Genomic DNA, 16,698 nt, shown 5'->3' with positions numbered 1-16,698 from the left:
AAGTGTTCAGTGTGGCAGCAGCTATGAAAAACAATATTCTTAAATTTTTATGAATTTTATAATTTTTGTAAATATTAAATAATTTTTATTCTTTAAATTTTTATATCCAGACACTTGTGAGCAACAGTTAGGTCTGTAATAATGTTCCTGTGCTGATACAGTTAGTTTTGAATTCTTAAAGCTATTTTAGCATCTGTATTTTTCATATGGAGATTTATCATATCTTTCTAGGTATTGGGGTAGGTAAATACTGAGATGGATTTTTTTGCAACCTTCAGTAAGAGGTTGCACAGTTTCCATTATTTCATTAAGTGTTATTACTGACAGTTACATGTGACACCTAGTAACTGTGTAATTTAAAAATCTAAGTGTGGGTTCTAATCTGTTTCCCCCAGTTTTGGGGGAAAACTGGCTAAAATCACTGATAAATGAGTTTAGCTTTTTAAGGGTTTATTAAAAGATGTAAGATAGTAAAGAAAGAGAAAGATTGGGGCAGCTAGATGGCGCAGTGGATAAGGCACCGGCCCTGGATTCAAGAGTACCTGAGTTCAAATCCGGCCTCTGACACTTAACACTTACTAGCTGTGTGATCCCGGGCAAGTCACTTAACCCCAATTGCCTCACCAAAAGAAAACAAAAAAAAAAAAAGAGAAAGATCAAGAACAAATTTCTTATAGCATGGAAATCCTAGCCTTCCTAAACCTCTCACTTCTGAAGTCCTCTGCTACCACGCCGATGTCTCACACCAAAAAAGCATGCCTTCCTCCTCCAGCGGCCACTTCCTCCTTCATGTTCTCCTCCTAGAAATGGGAGGTTCTTCAAGCTGATTGGCTAGCGTCATTCAAATTCATTGGTTCACTGGACCCAAAGGTGGTCTCGATGTAAAGTTCAAAGTTTTTAAGCTTCTGAGAACAATATCTTCTTAAGTACCAGCCAGATGTGCTTACAAGCCAGTCAGTTGCTCTCACCCAATTCAATCCGTTTAGATCAGTCTCCAGGTGGGCCCCTGAGTATCTGTTAAATCCCCTCATCTACCACATTCCATTATCTTGACACATAACCCAAGTACATTAGCACATGCAAAATCAGTCAGCATGTTATTTTGTCTATTGAAGCCTTAGTCTTTATGGAGGTAGAATTTGGCAAGTCTTTTCAAATGTAGAGTGTCACCTCTGTTTAAAATTGTGGGAGTGATAGACCATGTTCAGAAAAGTGGTCCCTTGAAAAATAGAAACAGTTGTATTTTTCTTTGTACTTTGCCATTTTCACAAGATATGGCTTGGCTTCCAGTGTAGTTCTCAATCTGAAATGGACAAAGCTCCCTTTTCAGGAAATACACCTGCCTGAGTAGCATTTGTTTATAAAAACAAGAACAGCTACTCTTGTCTTTTCAGTGAGCTGTGGGCCAGAAATAGGGGCTCCTGCCTTCTGGTCTTTTCACTGAGAACTACTGATAGAGAACTTGGTTTTACACTTAGGTATAAACATATGCAGAGATTGGCTGTGTCCAACAGCTTTGCATAATCCATTATCTGCAAAGAATTTGATCCGATAAAGTGTCTTGGACTCTCAGTGTTAAAAAATATACATCACGATATGAAGAGCCATCTACTCCAACCCATTCATTTTATATTTGTAGTGATCCATTTACATTTTCTTACGTTTACCCTTTGAAAGTTACTTGCAGACCTCTTTCGAAGTTTGTCCAGTTGTCCTACACTTTTTATATCTCTGTTGTAGATTAGTTTCTCTGATAAAGATCTGTTTTGCTGTTCGTGTATGTACTACTCTATAACCCGTAGCATTTTGTTATCATTTTTTTAATATTTTATTTTTCCCCCAATTACATGTAAAAACTTTTTTTTTTTTTGGTGATGAGGGTTAAGTGACTTGCCCAGGGTCACACAACTAGTGTCAAGCATCTGAGGTCATATTTGAACTCAGGTCCTCCTGAATCCAGGGCCAGTGCTTTATCCACTGTGCCACCTAACTGCCCCCTAAAAACAATTTTTAACATTTGGGGTTTTTTTGTTTTTAAGTTTTGTGTTCCATATTCTATCCTTCCCTCCTCTCTCCCCTCTCTGAGACAGTAAGCAATTTGATAGTCGTATCATTCTTTAATACTTCAAAAACCCAGTTATTTCATCTATAAGTATTCCCTTTCTGGATGCAGATTGCAACCTCTCCATGACTCACCAGTATCTCTATGATGATGAGGCATTGGAAAATGAGTTGAGGCAGAGGTTTGTACTGTCAACAAGAGGAAAAATTGAATTCACTCAAATTTTTTGAGAGGGGAAAAAAATTGAATTACTTTCAGTTTAGAGGCTCATCACATCTGTAATCTCTCTTACCTCCTGTTTGTGGTATTGTGTTTGGGGAAGCAACATGGTACTGTGGAAAGAGTGCAAGCTTTGGCGTGAGATGACCCAGATTCAGAAGCCATCTTTGACACTGGCTGTCTCTGTAACCTCAGGGAAATCACTGAGCCTCTGGACCTCCGCTTTCATCATCTATGAACAGAAAAGGTTGGACTAGGTGGACCCAGGTCCCTTTCAGCTCTGGAGCAGTGATGCTCGAGTCTGTGAGGCATAGGCAGAATGCATGCTCTTATAGTCCATAGAGTTGGGAGCTAAAGATGATGGTATCATAAATTCACATCATAGCCTGAGACTACTGTGCTTGACCTGCTTTGCCGCCTTCTCTTAGAAGGGCTAAGGATCATTGTTTTTTGTCTTCCGCTCCCCCCTTTCCCCCTCTCCCTTTGATTTCTTTGTCCTCCTTTGCCTTCTCCTCCCCATGTACTGTTATGTTTTGGTGTTTTCAGAAACACTGCAGGGACCTTGAAGGTTTTCTAGCCTAACCCATCCCTGCCTGAGGATCTTTGTAGCATTCTTGACCAGCAATCATCTAGTCTTCCCTTAGAATCAGCCAGGAAGTGTGGCAGAGTGGAAAGTGTGCTGGCTCTGGAGGCAGGAGACCAGGGTTCAAATCCTACCTTGGATACATAATATTTGTGTGACTTTAGGTGTCACTTAGCCTCCCTGGGCCTCAGTTTCCTCGTCTGTAAAATGAGTGGGTTGGAGTAGATGGCTCTTCCTTGGCTTTCCACCTCTAAATCTGTGATCCAGTCATGGAGAGCGGATTCACTACATAGAAAGGCAGTTAGATGGTAGGCTTGGCCCCGTCCCTTTACACTACTCAAAGGGCTCCTGAAGAGTAAAGCTTCTCAACAGTTTGGGCAGCCCTGAAATGGACTTCTGGCAACAGCACAACTAAGCTGACTCTAGAGACCAGTTCTTCTTTTCCTAAACTTTCAGAAAGTCCCTCAGAACCCTTTGCTCATTTCCTCCCAACCCCATGCAGTTCAGTGGTACACAGCCACCACCATCCAGACCCCCAGCCTTGCAGGACTTCCCAGAATTGAAGTCATATGACTGGTCTGAAACACCCATCGGTTTCCTCGTGATAGGCCGCCATCATCTCTGTTTATTTCCTTTACTTCCATGCCTCAGACATTCAAGCAATGACCAAATTGTGCTGCTTATAGCATCATAAGATTATCCATTTAGATCTGGACTTCAGAGGCCATCCAGTTCAACCCCCTTATTAGACATATGAGGAAACTGAGGCAGAGAGGTTCAGTGACTTGTTTAGGGTCACATAGCTGCCAAATATCTGATGTGGGATTTGAACTCAGGTTTTCCTGACTCCGGGTCCAGTGCCTTCTCTCCATATCATGTCCCATCATACTCAGTGTCATTTCTGCCTCCACTATTTCTCCATCCCTTCCTCTCTAGTTCCATTTTTACCATCCTAGCACAAGCTCTCAGTACTCTCTGCCTATTTTGTTCTTGTGACTTTCTTGTGCAGGAGCTGTGGCAATCTTATGTGATTTTAGTACTTTTAATATGAACTCACCTGTATTATTTAGTAGTCTCCAAACAGGGGTGCCACGCAGCTTTTATACATCTGCCAGACTTCCTTCTTTGGTTCTTATACCTCTGCTCAAAAGCTTCCAGTGACTTTCTGCCACCCAACAAATGGATTTCAGACTGCTTAGTGTAGCATTCCAGACCCTCCCTCCCCTGGCTTCGTCTGCTTTATCCATCTTACTCTCTTGCTAATCCCTTGTGTGCTCATTCAACTCCAGCCCAGCAGGTCATTTTGCTATCTCCTCTCCATGCCCTATGTTCTCCCTCTGTGCCTTGGCTGATGCTGTTCTTCATACCAGGAATGCTGCATGAGTGGGGCACAAGCTCTGACAAACTCACCATATACATGCACGCCTGGGCATGATGTTTCTGTCACCCAGTGACCGTCCTAGCTAATTGCATAGAGGTTTTTGATGAATATGTTGGCTTCTCGGTGACAGATTAACCCAAGTACTCTATCTGTTAAGGCTTAGGAGAGACACTGTTTTGAGTTAGTGAAAGGTTCACCAAATCTTTGTCCTTTGAAGGAGTTGAAGTCAATTCTAAAGTGCACTTGTGTGTGTGTGTGTGTAAATAAAAATAGTAGTTCAACCAGCAGTTGCAAGTGTTCTCTGTAAAATGTGAGTATGTTTAGTTTTTTGTCTCTTTTTCAGAATTCCTTTTCCTCTTTGACTCAAGTGATCACAGCTTTTGACTGTTTGGGAAGAGTTTGAATTTTAAGTGATAGGCAATAGGGAGATGATAGTTTTTGAAGAGAGGTTTAGTGTAAATAGAGGCAAGTTATACCAGGAAGCCAAATTTGGGACGGTTGTGACTGAATGGGAGGGTCTGAGGAGCAACAGTTGCCATTGTATGTGGTCCATGGACCTCGGGAGACTCTGAGACTCTTTCAGGGGGTCCAAGAGGTAAAAATATTTTCATTTTCATCATCATCATCATCATCATCATCATCATCATCATAATACAATGTTATTTGTCTTTTAAAATACTTCCTCCCCTTTTCAACTAAGTATGCAGGTAAGGCCAGATTTTCTCTATATACTTTAGTGAAATCAGCACACCAAAACTGATTGAATGCAGAAACATATATGAGAATCCAGCTGTCTTCTTTAAGGCAGACAGAGATATGCAAAATATATTACATCACTTTTCTTGCTAAATTGTTTTTGTTTTGAAAATATACTTATTTTTCATAAAAATGTTAACTCACGTTAACACATCGTGGTTTTATTATTTTTGATGGACTAATGAATATTTTTAAATTTTGTCATTTTAATTTCTAAAATAGCAAATATTGATAGCCCACATCTTTGAGGACTCTTGGGGTCTTCAGTAATTTTTACGAATTTAGACAGGTCTTGAAACCCAAAAGTTTGAGAACTGATAGTACAGAAAAATGTCTGCACTAAGGTAGCAGCAATGCACGTTGGGGAAAATGGGCTAGAGGAAGTAGAGCAGGAAAACGATGTCAAGAGCAGAATTGGAGGAAATTGGGGAGTGTGTTGATGGTGGGATTGGGGGGAGCTGCAAACCAGGATGCACATGCCTTCTTTCTTGGTTTACAGCCTTGAACACTGATAATTCTTTTTATCTAAGTGCTATATGTGGACTCGGTTTTGAATCCTGTTGTAGGCACTTGCTACTTGGGGCAGGTCATTTAACCTTTCTGACTTGTTTCCTCATTTGTAAAAGGGGAATCATGGGGCAGCTAGCTGGTGCAGTGGATAGAGCACCGGCCCTGGAGTCAGGAGTACCTGAGTTCAAATCTGGCCTCAGACACTTAACACTTACTAGCTGTGTGACCCTGGGCAAGTCACTTAATCCCAATTGCCTCACTTTAAAAAAGGGGGGGGGGATTGAGCACTTGCCTCAAGGTTTATTGTGAGGCTCAAATATGATAGTATATAGAAAATTCTTTGGAAAATTTAAAGTGCTATGTACAGGCCAGCTACTATTAAAATAATGTATATAATAATAATAATAATATTAAAATAATCTGCTGGGGAAAAAAGTCTGTTTGCACTCTCTAAAGTTTAGCATCTTAGTAAAAGCTCTGATTGTTCTACCCTTGTTATACTTGTCACAGTCATAGACAACTTTTTTAAGGTTGATCGCTTGCTAGAAATTGTTTTTAAGATGAGAAGGAGAGTAATTATGAGGAGTAAGTGTTATTCTTGATTTTCTTTTAAGTAGAAGTTGGGGTAAAACAGGAAGAAATTCTGGAGGAAATACATGACAAATGCCAGGTGGTTTGTATTTTTCATATATATAATGTAGAAGAATAGCTACCATTGTATGCTATTTGCCTTTAAGTTGAACTCTTCTACAAAAGAAAACCTCTAACGCTTGGAGAGGTGGGATTTAAAGTCCAAACTTTCATTTACATAGGGGTTCCCTACTTCACCCCCCCCCAACTCCCATTCTCAGCTGCTTTTCAGGAACAGTAAAAGTTGTTCAGTTTGAGGCTTCTTAAAATAATGAGTTCCCGTGGTTTTTCCCTTTTGTTCTGATTCTTCTTTCACAGCATGACTAATGAATGGGGAAATTTGTTCAGCATGATGGTACACGTATAATCTTTTTCAGATTGCTTGCTGTTTTAGGGAAGGGGGAGGGAGAAAAATTTGGTACTCAAATTCATACAAATGAAAGTTAAAAACTATATTTACATGGAACTGGGAAAAAAGAACCCACTACTAAGTTAAAAAAAAATTAATGAGTTTCCTAACACTGGTGATATTGAAGGAGAGACTGGATGACCACTTGTTAGGAATTTTTTTTAGAGGGAATGCTTGCTTCAGGTGGGGTAACTAGATAATCTCCTCTATTCCCTCTGTGGCCCTAGGGATGACTGCATTTTATTATGCCCTATGCCTCTTTACCCTCTCTGTTTGAAATTTGGAAGAGTTGTGAATTTTATTCCTATCTCTAAATGACTTTTTTTTTCTCCCACAGAGCTGAGAAAACAGAAGTCCTTAATGAAGATCTCCTACAGGTAACAAAACGTCACCTTTTTCTTGAATGCCTCATTGAAAGGCAGCAACTCTTTGAGCTTATCGGATACTTGCAGGAATGGGGTAAATGAAGTCCTGTGTTCTTCCCCAGGACCAGAGAAAAGAGGGAGTACGTTTTTGAACAGGAAAGCAAAGGGACTGAGCTGAATTAGGATAAAAGAGGATCGGGAACATTGAGGTCATGTAATAGGATCAGAGGAGATGTGAAGAACCTGCTCTGTGGGGAAGCAGAAATCCTCTACTCCTGCTGGACTTGTAGCAGGGCTTTTCAGTTGGCTGTATCTGCTACAGTGTTGTACAGGAAGAATCTTGTGGGTCCCCAGTGCCCTAGCTGGCTGTGCTACTCTAGTGTTCCCACTCCTCCCCACCAGAAAGAATCTCTAAATGTTATAGGAGGAAGAGACCTTTACCTCAACTTACTCATTTTCCAGATGAGGAAACTGAGACCCAGAGAGGTCAAATAACAGGTCACACAGCAAGTAAATGGCAGAGCGGGGCCTCAAACCCTGCTCATCTGAATTGGAACCATATTCTGATTTATACTGTATTTATTTGGTTCAAATATATATTGTATTTGTATTTGTTATATATCTGGTTCAAATAGCTACCGTATTTATTTATGGACAGCTAGGTGGCACAGTGGATAAAGCACCAGCCCTGGATTCAGGAGGACCTGAGTTCAAATCCAGCCTCAGACACTTGACACTTACTAGCTGTGTTACCCTGAGCAAGTCACTGCACCCTGTTTGCCTCAATTTCCTCATCTGTAAAATGACCTGGAGAAGGCAATGGCAAGCTACTCCAGTATCTTTCTCAAGAAAACCCCCAGTAGGGTCATGAAGCATTGGACACAACTGAAAATGACTGAACAACAGCAAACATTTCTGTATGTTTATGTTTTACCTGCCTTCTTTAGTTTGTAAGCTCCTTGATTGCAGGGATCAAGAAATCTATATATTCTTTTGATCTTTCTCAGCCCCCAGCTAGGAAGAATTGTATATGTGAAAAGTGTTTAATACATGTTTCAGTGAATGAAGCTTGAGGTCTCCTCCATATAACACCCTGAAGGGTAGTCATCCAGCATCAGCTTGAGTTTTAAGGTTTGCTACTATATGTATATGTAATTTATTTTCATTCCTTTAGCCATTCTTCATTCCAGCGGGTCTTTTGGCAAGAAGAATGATACTGAGATTGTCCTGACTTGATCTTTCTATCCTATAATTAAAGTTTGGGGAGGAAAAAATAATAGACAAACAGAGGGGAATTTCTTTCTTGTAATGGGAGAGATCTCTACAGGAAGGTACCTTAGGCAGTCAAACTCATAGCATACAAGAGCTTACCAGCTGTGTCACTGTAAGCCACCACCAAGTCTGACTTTGTAATTTGTACCCTGATCTTTCCTTGGGTTCTCCCCAACTGTTCCCATGGAAATAATCTACCTGCCTCAAAGCTACCTTGCTCCCAGTGACCCTTTTCATATCTTAAAAATCAGATACTTGTGCTGATGCCCTCAGGGGCTCTTAGCCTGTCCTCCCCTCTCCTGGCCCTCTTCCTCCTAAAGGAAAGGGGAGGGGGAGCTTTTTCAAAGATAGTTGATTAAAATATCTTATATTTGTTTTTGTTTTATGGGAAGGATGTCAGGTTATCATTTTGCAAGGCCTCAATTTTGCACACTAGATTATGCATAGTAGATTGGAAATAGTACTTTTTTTAAACGATAAAAGTGTTTTATTATTTTTCAGTTACTTGTAAAGATAGTTTTCAACATTTGTTTTCATAAATTTTTGAGTTCCAACTTTTTCTTCCTTCCCTCCTCAAGACAGAAAGCAATCTGATATAGGTTATATATGTACAATTTCAGCATTTCTGCATTAGTCATGTTGTGAAAGAAGAATCAGAACAAAAGGGAAAAACCTCAAAAAAAAAAAAGAAACCAAAAAACAAAACACCAAAAAAGGTAGAAACAGTATGGTTCAATCTGCATTTAGATTCCACAGTTCTTTTTTCTGGACATGGAAAGCATTTTCTATCATGAGTCCTTTGGAACTGTCTTGGATCATTGTATTGCTGAGAATAGCTAAGTCTATCACAGTTGATCATCACACAGTGTTGTGTATGGTGTTCTCCTGGTTCTTCTTACTTCACTCAGCATCAGTCCTCTTAAGTCTTTCTAGATTTTTCTGAAATCTTCCTGCTCATCATTTCTTATAGCACAATAATATTCAATTACATTCATATACCACAACTTGTTCAGCCATTCCCCAATTGATGGGCATTCCCTCAATTTCCAATTCTTTGCCACCACAAAGAGAGCTGCTATAAATATTTTTGTACATGTGGGGTCCTTTTCCTTTTTTTATGCTGTCTTTGGGATACAGATCTAGCAGTGGTATTAGTGGGTCAGGGTATGCACAGCTTTATAGCCCTTTGGGCATAGTTCCAAATTGTTCTCCAGAATGGTTGGATCAGTTCACAACTTCACCAACAAGGCATTAGTGTTCCAATTTTTCCATAGCTTCTCCAACATTTATTATTTTCCCTTTTTTTTGTCATATTAGCCAATCTGATAGGTGTCAGGTGGTACCTCAGTGTTGCTTTAATTTGCATTTCTCTAATCAATAGAGATTTAGAACATTATTTCTCATGGCACAGTAGCAATTTTTTATCCTGGTGTCTTTCTTAACTACTTATCTCTTCAGCTTTTGTTTCTGAACTGGAGCTTTGCACCCACCTCTGTCCCTGTACTGTACTTTGGTTTTCAGCCCTGTTTGTTTTTTTGTTTTGTTTTGTTTTGTTTTTTTTAGTAAGGCAATTGGGGTTAAGTGACTTGCCCAGGGTCACACAGCTAATAAGTGTCAAATGTCTGAGGTTGGATTTGAACTCAGGTCCTTCTGAATCCAGGGCAGGTGCTTTATCCACTGCACCACCTAGCTGCCCCTCATCCATGCTCCAAAATTAACCACTCACATCACATCTTTACTTCCCACTAAATCACATCATTCTTTCTCTTAGTGTAGCTGAACTCAGCTAGGTTTTAGGAGGAAAGTAGGATAATTTAACTGATTCATGGTAAGTTTTGAATGACTGACAGTGTCTTCGTTCTCCTAGAAATATTTCTGTCATATTAATGGATTGTCTAGTTAATTTAAATATATCTTTGGGAGAATTCCAGTAAATAAAACAAAAGGAAAACATTTATTATGGGAGAAGATATTTTGGGCAGGGGGAATACCACATAAGTAAGTTAGTTTATCTGGGAAAAGGTCCCCACGGTTGTTTCCTCTCCCTAAGAAAGCTTTTGAAAGTTTTTTTACCTTCTGCTTTGGAATCCATAGGTAGCATAAAGACTTTTCATTCATTGAACAAGTATTTATTGAGAAATTACTGCTTGAAGAGCTTGATATAAAAATTGTACCTGGCAAAGTCTTTGCCCTTGAAGTTAATACTTCGGAAACATAAGAGGGTGGGATTGCTTCATAGTCATACCATTTTTGTAATGAAGCTGGAGAGGGCCTGTGTGACTTCACCTTATCTCTTTAAAATTTCATCTTGTTAGCCTGAGGCCATGATTCCAACCTAGTGGTATCTTTTTGGATTCCCAGTTCTGCCATGCAGTGTATTAGTGATCCCTCCTGCTTTTTTTTTTTTAAATCATTTGTACATTTGACAAATGTACTAGTTGTGCTTTTGACTAAGTCAATGAAGAGCAGAACCAATACCAGAATCTTGTGGCACTTAGAGAAAGACATTCTTCCAGGCTGATGCCTGTCCATTTATGATTGATAATATGTGAGCTTCTCAAGGGCAGGGATTATTTTCTTTTTTATCTTGTTCCCAGTGCACTTCATAAATATTTGTTGATTATCGGTACCTTTTTGGTTGTGCACTGTCTTCTCAGGATAATTTGTGATTCAATTCAGTAATTCATTGAACATTTATTAAGTGCTTTTTATGTGCAGTGCACTGTGATAGGCTCTAATGATAAAAAGACCCCACAATTCCCAGTAGCCTCTGCCCTAGAGAAGGTGGCATTTGAATAGGGGGATCTGATGCATTTACAAATAAATAAACACAAAGTATAAAGCAAGCAGCATCAAGAAGGACAAAGTTCTTATAAGGGGCAATCAGGAAAAGCCTCATCTAAGCAGTGGGGCCTGAGCTCCAGCTCTGGGGAGGCATGGGTGAAGGTGGGGGAGGGTTCCATTCCAGACAGGGGAACCACTTGTGTAGCAATGCAAAGGTAGGAGGTGAAATGCACACACAATTAATGCTGGAAAACTAGGTTTACTGGATCAGAGCGTATGTTAAGGGGGGGAGAGTAATATGAAACAAAATTGATTGGCAGGGTAGGTGGGAGCCAGAATGTGAAGGGCTTTAAATAGACTCCATCCTTTCATCAATTCTTGGCAGACTCCACTGTTGGCATTTTTTCATCTAGCAAGATAAATATTTCTCCCCTACCTTTTGTGTTCTTTCTCTAAGCCAGCTCCTTAAATCTGAACAAATAAACTCTTAATCTCAAGTCTTAAATTTTTTTTAATGCCTTTGGTGAGAAGTTTTTGTCAGGGGTATTTTGAACTACTCAATAATAGTTCCCCTTCTTCGTGTGTATATTTACCTACTCAGAGAACTTTAAGAGAGATTAGTCAGGCCTCATTTCCTGTTGTAGAAACCACAGTGCCTATCTACCTTCCTTTAGGTTATATTTACTTCATTGCTCAGTGATTGGATCTCTATCACAGGTTCCACTAATTTCCCCAATGGAGAAGTGAAATTCATTGATCTGAAGTTCTCTGTATCAACCTAAAATTATCATTTAGAGCTAGATGTGAATTTAGACATCATCTAGTCCAGGCCCTTCTTTTTACAGTTTAGGAAACTGAGACCACTGCTTGGTGGTCAAGGTCAAGGCCTTTCACAAATTGGTACCATCCTATACTTCCAACTTCTTGCATTATTTCTGTGCTGGTTGTGCTCCAAGCAAACTGGACAACTTTCTTCCTCAAACATTCCCTGTCTTTTCCCTCTTTGCCTTTGTATGTACTGTCACCTGTGCTTGGGATGCTCTCCCTCTCTATATTACCCTGTTGAAATTCTGCCCTGCTTTTAGGAAGGCTTTCCTCATCCCCTCTCCCATTTGTAATCAGTGAGCAAGCATTTATTAAGTGTCTGCTGTGTGCCAGGAACTGTGCGAGGTGATAGGAAGAGAGAGAGAGAGAGAGAGAAAGAGAGATTGATTATTTGGAACATACATTCTTTTGGGGGAGATGACGTGTTTATATACATACCAATTTAGATCCATGTCTCTCTTTGGGAAATTACAGGAGCAACCTTTATACTCAGGCCTCACTAAACACTTATTTTGTAACTCAAATGCATGTATCGTGCAATTCTGTGTTAAAACTGTCTTTATTAGTGTCTTGTTTAAACTTTGAATTGCTCCACCTCCCAACACAATTCACAACATCAAGTAGGTGCCTTGTAAATGTCTCTTGTGTTGTATTAGGTTATATCTGATCTGAATTCCATTGTGGTGGAAAGATCACTGGACTTGGAGTATGAGGCCCAAGGGTTGGTCTTGAACTCTGCCACTTACTGTGTAACCACTTAACCTCTCAGAGCCTTGGTCCTTCACCTGTAAAATAAGGATTTTAAAAACATTGTTGACCTCGCAGGGTTGTTAGACCTAGAAACATGGTTTATCAGATTGTTTCTTGATCATGGAATGTTAGAGCTGAATGGAAACTTAGAGAATAGCGTCTAGAATGTTAGAGCTAGAAGTTTTTTTAGACATCATCTAGTCCATTTTCTTCTTTTTACAGATAAAGAAACTGAGGCTCAGAGAAGAGAAATGTTACCTATGACCACAGAATAAGTTACTGCTAGTACCATGTTTAAAACTCAAGCTTCTTGACTCTTAGACTGCTTGCACCTGAATTGCTAAGCTTGGGGGCCTTTCCCTCCCTCTAGATCTTTAGTTTTTTAAATATATTTTCCCCCTTGTGATTATCTTTTTCATTTTGCCAGTTAGTCATGCTGGGCTACTCTTCAAGCACCTGGTATTTTTGAGCCTCATTACAAATTCATGCTGAGCTTTCAATAAAGTATTTTTAAATAGTTTCCTATGAGTTACTAACCTTTTGAACTCTCCCTTTTAATTTTCATATCCCAGTGCTTGTATTTTGTGAAAGTTTTTTTTTTAATGGAATAAATCACCACACTAGGGATTTCTTTGGCTTTCTTGCCAAAGGGGCACTTGAACTTGCTTCCACTGTGATAACTAGCATCTAATGATTGCCCCTGGTAATCTGCATTTCTTGTTTTCTCTTTTCAGAACCAAGTTCAGGGTGCTTTCCTTTTCTGGGGACTTTGAGAACTGGAAAATGTCACTTTTCTTTAAAACCTTACCTTTACTTTCTTGGTTCTGATGTTTGAATTCCAGTTATTCTGCTATTACTCCTTAGCCCCAGTTTGGAGTTTTTTCCCATATCATTTACTCTCCCAGCCATCTCCTGACTAGGTGCTCAGTAATACCATTTCATGTTATTGGTGCCAAGTTGAGGTGTTTGTATTTCACTGTAAAAGCAACAGGGTGCCAATGAAGTTTCTTTTCTTTTTTTCTTTTTTTGGTGAGGCAGTTGTGGTTAAGTGACTTGGCCAGGGTCACAAGGCCAGTAAGTGTTAAGTGTCTGAGGCTGGATTTGAACTCAGGTCCTCTCGACTCCAGGGCCGGTGCTCTATCCACTGCACCACCTAGCTGCCCCTAACCAATGAAGTTTCTTGAATATGGAAGATGAGTTTGGTTGGGGATACTTTGTTAGCCTGTTAAATTCTCTACATTTGTGAATGGGCCATGAAAATGCCCATCTTTAAATCAGCATTTGAGAAAACAATGCTGTATACCCATATTTCTTTGAGAGAAGGCATGCAGTTCCTGTTCAGGTACATGGATCTTTTTTTTTTTTAAGTAGTATTTTATTTTTTCCAATTACATGTAAAGATAGTTTTCAATATTCATTTTTTAAATAAAATTTTGAGTTTCAAAATTTTTCTCCCTTCTCATCTCCCCTCCCCAAGATGGCAAGCCATCTGATATAGGTTATACATGTGCAATCATGTAATATTTCCACATTAGTCTTGTTGTGAAAGAAGAAACAGAGAACAAAAGGGGAAAGCCACAAAAAAAAAAAGAAAATAGTACACTTCAATCTGCATTCAGTGTCCATAGTTCTTTCTCTGGATGTGGAGAGCATTTGCCATCATGAGTCCTTTGGAATTGTCATGGATCATTGTATTGCTGAGAAGAGCTAAGTCTATCATAGTTGATCATCGTACAGGGTTGCAGTTACTATCTACCATGGTCTCCTGTTTCTGCACACTTCACTCAGCATTAGTTCATGCAAGTTTTTTCTAGGATTTTCTGAAATCTGCCTGCTCAATCAGTTCTTATAATACAATAATATTTCATTATATTCATATACCACAACTTGTTCAGCCATTCCCCAATTGATGGACATCCCCTCAATTTCAAATTCTTTGCTACCACAAAAAGAGCTATTGTAAATATTTTTTATACATATAAGTCCTTTTCCCTTTTTTATGATCTCTTTGGGATACAGATCTAGGTAGTGGTATTGCTGGATCAATGAGTATGCACAGTTTGCTTGCCCTTTTGGCATAGTTCCAAATCACTCTCGTGGCTCTTTCTTAATTCAAGCATTGGATAAGTAAGAGTATCTCTGTATTTATGTTGTCACTCACATAGGATCATAGATTTACGGCTGGAAAGGACCTTTGGTATAGTATTGACCAGCATTTACCAAGCCCCCATTATGTAGCACTCTGTTAGGCTAGGTGCTAGGCATATGAGGAAAAGACAAGAAAATTGTCCCTGCCCTTACTGAAGGAATTTACATTCTTCTACCTGAAAATGGGGACAAATGTGAAGGATACAACACATAGAGAGATAAGTAAATACATAAAAATTGGAGAGTGAGAAAGTACCGACAAGTAGGGACAACAGGGAAGGATTCCTTTGTGAGGTGGTCCTAGACTGAGCCTGAAGGAAGCTGGGGCTTTTAAGAGGTAATGATGAAAATGAACTTCATTCCAGACTTAGAAGATGGTTTGTGCAGCGGCCCAGAGACAGCTGATAGACTGTTGAAGTAGGAAAACAGTGAATAGGTTGGTTGGTAATAATGTTATGTAGGTAGTGTAAAATAATTTTATGTCAGTCTGGAAAGATGAGCTTGAGCCAGATTGTGAAGCTCTCTAAGGGCCAAGTTGAAGAATCATGGCTGAGATTGCATATGTGGGATAATGGAGAAAGAGAAAAGTCAAGGATGAGTCTAGGTTTGCATACTCAAGTGACTGGAAAGATACTGGCAGCCTAAACAGAAATTGCGAAGTTTGAAGGAGGTTATGAGTTAGGTTTAGTCAGTCTCAACCAACAAACATTTATTAAGTGCTTACTGTGTGCCAGATACTGCTAAGGACTGGTATTACAAATAAGCAAAAAAAAGGACAGCCCTTGCCCTCAAGGATGCTAACATTCTAGTGGGAGAAGATATCACCCAAGAAGGAGATTAAAATGCATGGGGAGAGAGGAGATAGCATACAGGGTCATGGTGTCAGGAGGGAAATGAAGGTTGTCACTTTGCTCTGCATCAGTTCATACAAATCTTCCCAGGTTTCTCTGAAACCATTCTCTTCATCATTTCATAGAACACATTAATATTTCATCATGTGTACAGGGTGGGCCAAAAGTCACAAATAATTACTCCTTTTTTTTTTTTTTTTGGTGGGGCACTGAGGGTTAAGTGACTTGCCCAATGTCACACAGCTAGTAAGTATCATGTATCTGAGGCCAGATTTGAACTCAGGTCCTTCTGAATCCAGGGCCAGTGCTTTATCCACTGTGCTGCCTAGCTGCCCCATCTTTATTTTTAATTTACAGTATTATAGCATCATATACAGTATATATAAGAAATGAACTTACCTTACAAATGAAAAATCAAATCTCGTAAATGGTGAAAAATAACTTTTTGAAAGTTATTAAAACATTAGACCCCTTTGTGACTTTTGGCCCACCTTGTGTATACCTTAATTTGTTCAGCTATTCCTTTCTTGATGGGTATCTCTTCAGTTTCCAATTCTTTGTGCCCTGCAAAAAGCTATAAATCTTTTTGTATACTCCTATTTAAAGTTTGTTTTGCTTAAAATCAATCCCTTCCTTAATGTAATCTCCCTCTAATTCCCACTTCTTCCTTTTTTTTTTTTAACCTATTCCCCTGTGTGTTTCCCTCTTTTGACCAGTTCAGATGAGATTAAGGTTCATGTGTCCACCTAATCCCCCACCTCTTTCCAGAGTAATGTAATTTTTCTAATCTTCCTCTTCTCCCTCTTCTTTCCATCCCTTATACCCCCAGTGTATTTCATTTTCCCTTCCTTTTCATTCTTTTAAAGTCATTAAAACATAACTACTCCCAGATCTTCTGTCTAATTAAACTCCCTTCATGACCCGTGGTGATGACGATAGGGTTCAGAGGTAACATATATCATTTCCCCATATTAGAATGTAAGCAGTTTGTCTATGTTTAGTTCCTTATGGTTATTTTTCCTATTTATGTTTGATCTTTCTCTTGACTCCTGTGTTTGCACTTCATAGTTTATATGTGACTGTTCCTTCTGTCAGGAATGTTTGGAAGTCCTTTTTTTCATTAAAAATCAATTTTTTCTCCCCTGTATGATTA

The 16,698-nt window shown here is 39.3% G+C and overlaps 1 protein-coding gene across 1 annotated transcript in view; it reads left to right on the top strand.

The window, feature by feature from the left end:
• ARHGAP17 (Rho GTPase activating protein 17) overlaps window positions 1–16,698 on the top strand; it is a 133,019-nt gene that overhangs the window by 55,234 nt on the left and 61,087 nt on the right. Inside the window, 1 exon segment of the mRNA XM_043999715.1 lies at window positions 6,888–6,927. Within this exon segment, the coding sequence (XP_043855650.1) occupies window positions 6,888–6,927 (40 nt within the window).

The sequence above is a fragment of the Dromiciops gliroides genome, chromosome 1, assembly GCF_019393635.1.
Source record: "Dromiciops gliroides isolate mDroGli1 chromosome 1, mDroGli1.pri, whole genome shotgun sequence".
NCBI classification, from domain to species: Eukaryota; Metazoa; Chordata; class Mammalia; order Microbiotheria; family Microbiotheriidae; genus Dromiciops; species Dromiciops gliroides.
This window is presented reverse-complemented; position numbering and strand designations above follow the sequence as displayed.